At 55.3% G+C, this 8,120-nt stretch overlaps 1 protein-coding gene across 1 annotated transcript; it reads right to left on the reverse strand.

Moving 5' to 3' along the window:
* Positions 1-6,104, reverse strand: SLC29A1 (solute carrier family 29 member 1 (Augustine blood group); the record flags this gene model as incomplete). Its single annotated transcript, XM_079550221.1, has 12 exons — positions 1-112; positions 471-670; positions 2,867-2,952; positions 3,230-3,338; positions 3,483-3,574; positions 3,694-3,784; positions 4,147-4,244; positions 4,411-4,545; positions 4,699-4,838; positions 5,023-5,198; positions 5,395-5,476; positions 6,076-6,104. 12 exons carry the CDS (start codon positions 6,102-6,104, stop codon positions 1-3), a joined length of 1,350 nt encoding a protein of 449 aa, XP_079406347.1.
* Between the last annotated feature and the right edge of the window lie 2,016 nt (positions 6,105-8,120).

Genomic DNA, 8,120 nt, shown 5'->3' on the forward strand with positions numbered 1-8,120 from the left:
CTAGATGAGAATTTGGAACAGGAAAGAGACAGCGGCTCCTAGGGCCAAGCCCAGCGTCAGGAAAAAGGCCATGATTGCTCCAGCTGTCTCTGCTTCATGGGCAAGTACTTTCCTAGGAAAGAAACAGGTGTCAGACTCATCCTCACGACGCATGCCCCACGCCCTTGTTGGAGTTCAACTGAGAGATGGGAGGAGACCCCAGCAGAGGCAGAAGCAGTGTTCTTCTGCTGCAGAATGGCAAGAAGAAACCCCACCTCGCTCCAAGAAACCACCTCCACATCACGGGTTCATAAAAAAGACAAAATGCTTCAGGCAGGCTGTCTCAAGCTCTAGCATGAAGGCCACCCCTCCCTGACCCCTGTGCTGAAGTGTTGCAGCCCACTCAGATGCCCACCCAGATGCCAGGGCTGGACTTGGGCTGCCACCCAAGGGTGAAACCAAATTTTCCCCCATCCCCAGAGCTTACTCACTTGGGCCCGAAGCACATGCAAAGGCTGGCCAGGTAGCCATTGGAGATGGAGAAGAAGATCATGAAGATGATGTACCAGGCATCGTGAAAGAATATGACGGGCAGGTGGTTTCGGGGTTGCACATTGCACAGCATGAAAAGGGGGATGAAGATGACACGTAAGACCACCATCACCGGCAAGAGGCAGCTGTCCTTCCCGGGCTAGGAGAGAGAGACAGAGTGTAGCTGAGAAGTGCGTGTTCCCTATCCCCCGGCATGCCAGCAAGGGCTATAAAGAGGCTGTCCCTCTTCTGCAGGACTTTTTCTGCTGCAACAAATTCCAACATCACCAAGTGATACAAGGGGCAGATCAGGGTAGCTCCTGAGCCCCTCTGTGCAGGGCTCCCAGACCCACAGCTTCTGTCTGCCATCCTCTGGCATCCACTGTTCTGCTCCTGCAGCCTGCTGCATGCAGCTCCAAGGTTTCTCCCTGCATCTGTAATAGCTATTTGAGGCTGAGAGTGCTCTGCCCTCTGTATTCCCAGCCCTGGTTGTACTCATTAGTCTGTTACTCTCTCCTCAAGCCAGATATTCACCCAGTACCTGGCCGTTCCCCAGAAGAGAACACCCACTTAGTGTGCTCTTGTCCCTCAAAAAGAGAGGAAAAACAACAGGGACTGTTCAGATTTGTTAGCATAGCTGTGAGTGGGAAACATTCCCTCCCCAGGGTGAAAAGATGGAGAAGTCTGATACTGCTTGTTCCTTCCCTACCTCTCTCGGGCTGCATCAGACTGGAAAGCACCCCCTGCTCAGCTGCTGCTCTGGGACTGGGTGCAGGACTCGTGGTGAGGAAGTCAGCATGCAGAGGAGATGGACAGGCCACCAGTCCCACCACAACTGACCACTGCCCTGCAAATCCCGTCCTTAGCTGACGTGGAGAGCAGCAGTGCTAGAGCCAAAATACAGAGCTGAGTCTGGGATCAACTGCTAAGCCCCTTCTGCAAACAACAGGGAGTGAGGACAGCCTTATGCACACACACGCAACCTCTTCCTGCTGCAAACCATTGCACAGGCCAAGGCCAACTGAGGTGAATCGCCTCTGGCACCCCATGGCCTGCAAACTGGGCTTTAAACAGCTCTCCAACCTCCCACGCCATCCCCCAGCCAAGTGGGGCGAGATCCAGCAATCTGGAAAAGGGATTATGCTTGGACTGTTTTGGACAGTGCTGGGAAAGGCATGGATTGAGTTATGGCCTCCCCAAATCCCAACAGAGTTTTTGGATGCGCAAAGTTGGGACAAAGCAAGAGGCACTGTCCCCATGCTGTTGTGCAGCTATGATGAAGGCAGTCCCTGGTACAAGATGTGCCTGGCTCTCTCCCGAATCCTCTCAGCGAGAAAATGATGACAAGACCCTGTGGTCTGAAGTGAGAGGAAGCCCCCAGCTGCCCTGGAGGTGGCAGCCCTCCTTGGCTGGCAAAGCCATGGGACGCTTCATGAACACATGGCAAAGATGATGCCAACTGTTGTGTCTGTGAGAAAACCAGTGAGAGCAGCAAGATGTTTTTCTTGCAGAGCAGGGCCCCAACCAGGGAAATGAGGCACAAACCACACCACAGTCAGACTTTCCACCCAGTGCTGTTTTGGAAATGTCCCCTGCTGGGTCATCACACCACTAGGGCTGTGGCCTGGACACCAGTCAAGGCAGCTTGCAGCCAAGGCTGGGGGCAGCCAGCAGCCATAGCGAGGGGAGAAGCAGCTCTAGGCAGCAGGGCAGCCCAGCACAGCCAGGGCCGGACAGAGCCTGCATTGCATGCTGCTGTGAGGAACTTCTCTAAACAAACAACCTGAACAATACAGGGGAAACAGCGCTTGGGGGGTGGGCAAGGGGCAGGAAGAGACACAGACAGACCCCTTCCTCACTGCCATCATGACTCCCACCGCTCAGCCCAAGGCACAGCGAGATGAGAGCAAGGGACCAGGGCATGGGAGGGGATAATTCCATGATCTGCATGGTGTGGTTCTGCTCTGCTGCCAGGATAATGCTCTTTAAAGCAGCTGTGTACTGTGCGGAGGCCAGAGGTTTTATTTCAAGCTGCCCTGTCTTTCACCCTCTTTCACTGCCGCCATCCTGCCTGGCTGTTTGCATAGCTGCAGTGAAGGTTTGTTTACAAAGGCTGAAATAGAGGAGACAGCTTCATCCAAACCATGCTGAAAGAAGCCTGGGAGGAGAACAGGATGATACTGTGGCTTTCAGCTCTAACCCTTTCTGTAACCCTCTAAATCTCTGCTTAGGGCTTACAGCCAGAGCAGGAGTCAGCTCTGTGCCTACTTCCTCCACCAAGCCATGGATGGCAGCCCCAGTGAGAACCATGGTCAAAGGGTATGGGGATGGAGAGTGCTTCCTGCCACCAGCTTACCCATGTGAAGAGAGCAGTCAGACTCCGTCCCGTCCAGTCAAAGACATTAAATATCAGGAAGCAGGAGACTGAGATGAAGTAGAGATCTGCAGGAGGGGAAGAAGGTCAGTGACAAGCCCAGGACGCCCTGGGCCCTCCAGCTGATTGCACAGAGACTCTCCTTCAGGTCTAGGGTCCTCCTAGTTTCCCACTAAGAGCTGGGATGCTCTTCCAAGCCAGACTGGTGTCTGCATCCAAACCTTCATGCACAATGGTCTTCCCTTTCCCTCAGGCACCCCTACTGCTTCAATCCCCACTTTCTTTCCTCCCATTTAGCTTGTTTCCAGTTTCCTCCTAGCCCACCACACACCTGGCTTCACTTACCCCATTTGTTTTCCTTTCCAAGGGTAGTGGATACCTTAGCTGTGATGGAAGGAAAGACCCCAATGGTGACGGTGAAGACTAAGCAGACAGACACTGCCATGACCCAGAGCTGGGAAGATAAAAGAAAGAGGCTGGTACCAAACACAGGGCAAGAGACCAGTGCAGGGGTGGTCTTCTCTCCCCACGCCTTCCTGCACCTGTGTTCATACCCTGACACAAGGAGAAGCACAGGGGATGCTGCCAACTCACAGACCTTCTTCAAAATGGAGATGACCGAGGGCTTCTCATCCGGGTTGTGGACAGGGATGATCTTTGAGTTATTCTGCTCCATCCCATTGGGCTCATCTGCAGGGAAAAACAAACACAGGGCGTAACAGACCCCACAAAGCAGGGATCTAATTTAGTCCTGTCTCAGTCTCCCTCTCAGCACTTCTTCCTTTGTTCTTCTCCTCTCAGCCCCTCACCTTTCTTAATCAGGTCTCTCTTGGTCTCCAGCTCTGCGTTGTACACACGGTACTCTGTCTTGTCCTTCATGGAGTAGTACCGGAAGAAATCCTGCAGATACACAGAGAACTCAGTCAAGTGTGAAGAAAGAAGGCTGCCAGGGAACCGGCACCTGAGACTGTGTTGATAATGGCAAACAGTGCAAGATGGACAAAGTATTCCTTCCACTTGTGTCTGATAGATGTGCTTCTCCTGCTCATTCAGAGGCCCACTTCCACATTATCCTAAGGATACCACAGGTATCTGAGGTGAGAAGTACCACAGAGAGCTGCTTTGGGACACTGGGTGTCCTGCCCTGACACAGGAGGTGGAGGCTGACAGAAGCTGTGGTGCTGTTGGACCAAGATTCTTGTGCTCGGATGTGCAAAGGTCTCATTTCCTCATGCTCTTCCCCACTAAAAATAAAGTCTTACCATGCGAGGTAGAAGGATGTAGGAGACGACAGCCAGCAGAATCGCCACACAAGCCGTGGTGAAGTAACCAATGTAACTCTCTGGTTGCTGAGCACCAACTGGGAGCACAGGAAGAGAGGAGACATGGAGGAAAAGGAGGAGGATGAAGAGGGGCAAGAGGAGCGAGGCCCTGCTGCCATCTCCCACACCAAGAGGGTCCAGCATGACCCCACTGCCCCCTGTTGACAGTAATGCATTGTCATCTGCAGGGTGGGGATTACTTACTGCTGATACTGATTATCATTGCCAAAGCTGCGAAGATGCCTGCCAAGCCCTGCCCACTCATGATGGGAGCTGTGTAGCTGGCAGGCAGGAGCCCGGCCAGGCCAAAGAGGCTGCCCTGCAGCATGGCGCCAAAGGCTGCAAAGGGAAAGATAAGCAGAGATGAGAAACCAAAGGCAAGGATGGGCTTCACTGCACCTCTGTGGGGAGCCAGTTGTCACAGCCCTGTAGGACCAGGGAGGGTACCCAACCTCCTCTTTTCCTTGGGCTCTTTCCCAACGCCTTACTCACAGTTGATGAAGACAATGCTGATCATGGTGAAGACAAAAAAGGGAAGAGGCTCCATGGTGACCTTCACCATAATTGCAGTGATTAAGAACACCAGCCCAATGGCCACCAGGCTGCCCGAGATGCGGATCTGCTGGGGAATCCTGCAAGAGAGGGTGGTGTGGGTGAGGACAGCCCAGCACCTAGAGGTCTGCAAAGTTCTCTTGCAGTAGTTGCAGCCAAACCACAGCACAGGAGAACCAAGCTTTGCCTTTGGACTGAATAGCTTGGCACAGTGTCGAGTCAGGATGTGGGAGCTGGCAAGAGCAAGGATAGGGCAGGGCTCACCGCTGATGGATGAAGGAGTTGAGGCAGGTGAAGATGAGGAGGGGCACCATGGAGCAGAGAGTCATGAAGTTGTCAAACATAGACTGCAGGTAGGAGAGTTCTGAGGCAGTGCCCATACTGGTCTGGTTTGAGAGGCAGCTTGTGTTCTGTGGGTCTGCCAAGCGGTCGATGAAATACTGCAAGGAAAGGAAGCAGGTGGAGCTGAGGTCCTCCAAGAGAGGTCACCCGTAAGCCCTTTCCAGCCCCACACCCAGCCCAGGACCCCTCCTGCCTCCTCAGTGCCACGCATCCCATGCAAATCACCCACACTTCTGCCTCCTGCCTGGTGCTCAGAGGTGGCACAAGGTGATCAGTGCCAGGGCAAGCCCTCACCTGCCTGGCAGTCATGAAGAAATTCCATGGCAGCAGCGTTCCCAGGCCAAGGATGAAGAAGATCAACCAGACAGCCTTGTACCTGCAAAGAAGGCAGAGAAGTGTGGAGCAGGACGACAGGCAGGGCAGGGGACAGGCGTCACTTCTGGCTGTCTCCAAGCCCACTGTGAAAGGCACCAGGCAAAGAAGGGAGGATGAAATTCACAATCTGGCATCATCTGTGGGTCCAGTGCTCTTAATAAGCAGAGGAGATTCTTGATAAAGGACGGCACAAAACATCTGTTATCCTGTCTCTGGCCTGGGCTCTTTTGAGTGAATGTGGCCAAGGGGGAGGTTTCCAGAAAGCTGTGAAGGCAGAGGACACTCCCCACATGTGGCACCCAGCCACGCAGCGACCCTTGCCAGAGCTGGGAGGGAGCCTCGCCAGCCAGGAACAGTGGGGCCATGTCCCAACACTAGGGACTGTTTACAGCCCATTTGTTTTGGAAAAATTGATAGAGCATCTTAGGGAATGGGTTCCACAGCCAGAGATGGAGTAGCTGCTCCCTGCCTGGCCAGAGAGCACACATCCATAGGGCTAGCAGTGAGATTTAGCGCCCCAAGCCCCCAGGTGCTGAGCCCCACATTATCCCAGATTTCCCAGTATCCTGAATGTGCCCCCACCCCACAGCCTGGCATTACCTGTCCTGTGGTCCATCTCTTGTTGTCATTGTGCGTGGTGAGGGTCAGCACGGGTCCCAGCAAGTCTTGTGGTGGCTCTCTGGAAAGCAAACAGAGGGCTTTACAAGGGAATGAGGCCAAGCAGGGGCAGCATTGGCTTTAACCTGATGGCCTGGTTGACTCTGCGGGACTACACAGCGTCAGGAAACAGCAATAGCATTGCTCAGCAGCTTGGGAGACCTATGGCTCAGAGCCCTTAGCTGAGGGGTTGTGACACAGGGCTTTACGCTGCTGCTCAGGGGACGCCAAGCCTGTTGTTCCAAAAGGAAACCTGCCCCCATGACATGCCCATGCTGCTCCACTCCAGCCACCTGCCACTCCACTGCAGGATCTTAAAGGATTTGTAAGCCTGTGACTCTGCCCTCAATCCTCAGGCTGTGACCGAAGCATACACGCAATGGGCTGTGTCCTTCCCCCCTGCCCTCCCCATGTCCTTGGGGGTACAGAGGAACAAAGGACACGTTTTATCCAGTGGTTTCTCAGGTCAGAAACACACAAACCCTTCTTTTCCATGTACTCCTTCCATGAGGCTCTAACAGCCCTTCCTAGGAAAGCCAAGGGCATCCCGGGCACTGCTGACTCCCTCTCAGCACCCCCTGCTCTGGGCCCGGCCCCTGCTGCCACTCAGCAGTGCTTTCCCCATAAGCGTCCGCCCTTACAGACACAGCCCCGGGGCCCCTGATCCAGACCCCATCCCTCGGCCCCCTCCCTACCCCTCAGGCATAGCAGAATCAGCCCCCCGCAGAAGCCACAGGCCTGCCTCGTTGTTTTCCCCTCAGGACAGCGCAGCATGGGGCATTCATCCACTTCTCCAAGCAATTGCAGCAGGGCTCCACGTGCTCAACCCCCCGCACCGTGCCCTCCCTCAGCCGCCTGCTCGGCCTCCCTCCTCTCCTGCACGGCTGTGGGCTGCAGCATCCCTGCCTGCCAGCAGCAGCCTGCCTGCCAGGTAGGACGGCCACGGGGGCCGGCAGAAAGCAGCATGCTGGGATCTGTAGTTCGAGCAAGGCTCAGCCCACATTAAAGGCAACGGAGGAGCGCGTGTGCTTCCAGGCACGGCTCACATCCTTCATATCAACTGCCTTGCTGAGGAAGGTGGCAAGGGGTAGTGCAGTCCTGCAGGTTGTGCATGGCATGGCAGCAGAGCGTACCCACAGTCCCAGCAGCCTGATGCAGCACGGCTTCCTGTCTTCCCATGTAGACTGAGACAGCTCCCAGCTCCCGTTTACCCTTGTGAGCTACCAATGCTTCCAGAGAAAACGCAGTAAAATCCCCTCCTGAAAATCCCCTCCTGGCAGCCTGCCAGCATCCCTGCAGGCAGGAGGCAGCCTGCTCCCTGGCACTGGATTAGCAGGGGGCCTGCGAGCGTGACTGTCATCCCCATAGGAAGAAATACTGCCGGGGCCACTTGTTGTCCCTGAGAAACAGGTGGAAAGCTCCAGCGCACCCTGCAGCCCTCAGCAGGCCGCCCTTCACCCACACAAGGCCCCAGCTCTACTCCCAGACCACCCCCCATCTTCCCTGGGGTGACAGTGCTGTCCTGAGGAGCAGAGAAGGGAGCTCTGCCGCAGACACAAGTGCGAAGGCCGGTGCCAGGGCAAGCCCTAATCACTGATCCCATCCTATGCCCAGTGAATTTGAAGGCAGTGCCTTCCCCCCTTCTTCCCCAGCCCCACCATTTCTCAGAAGTGCTCAGGTCACAGGGGCCAGAGCTACGTGCCCCTGACAGCATCTGCAGAGGAGGCGGCGGGAGAGGTGTCAGGTACCACAGCCGGCGGGCAGCCAGCAGCATGCAGGGCATGACAGTGCTGGAGCAGCAGGCAGGAGCCAGCAGGACAGGACTGGGGTTTGAGGAGTGCTTCCCTGGTGCTGTCTTTTCCACCGCCACCTGCTTCCGTGCTTCATCAACAGCCCGGCCTCCTTGGCAGCAATGCCCTGCCGCAGCCTCCTACCAGCTTTGTTTGTTTTCTGTCTCACTTTGCTAAATGCCTTCTAATTTTTTTCCA

Source organism: Tetrao urogallus, assembly GCF_951394365.1.
Source record: "Tetrao urogallus genome assembly, chromosome: 2".
In the NCBI taxonomy this organism is placed as follows: Eukaryota; Metazoa; Chordata; class Aves; order Galliformes; family Phasianidae; genus Tetrao; species Tetrao urogallus.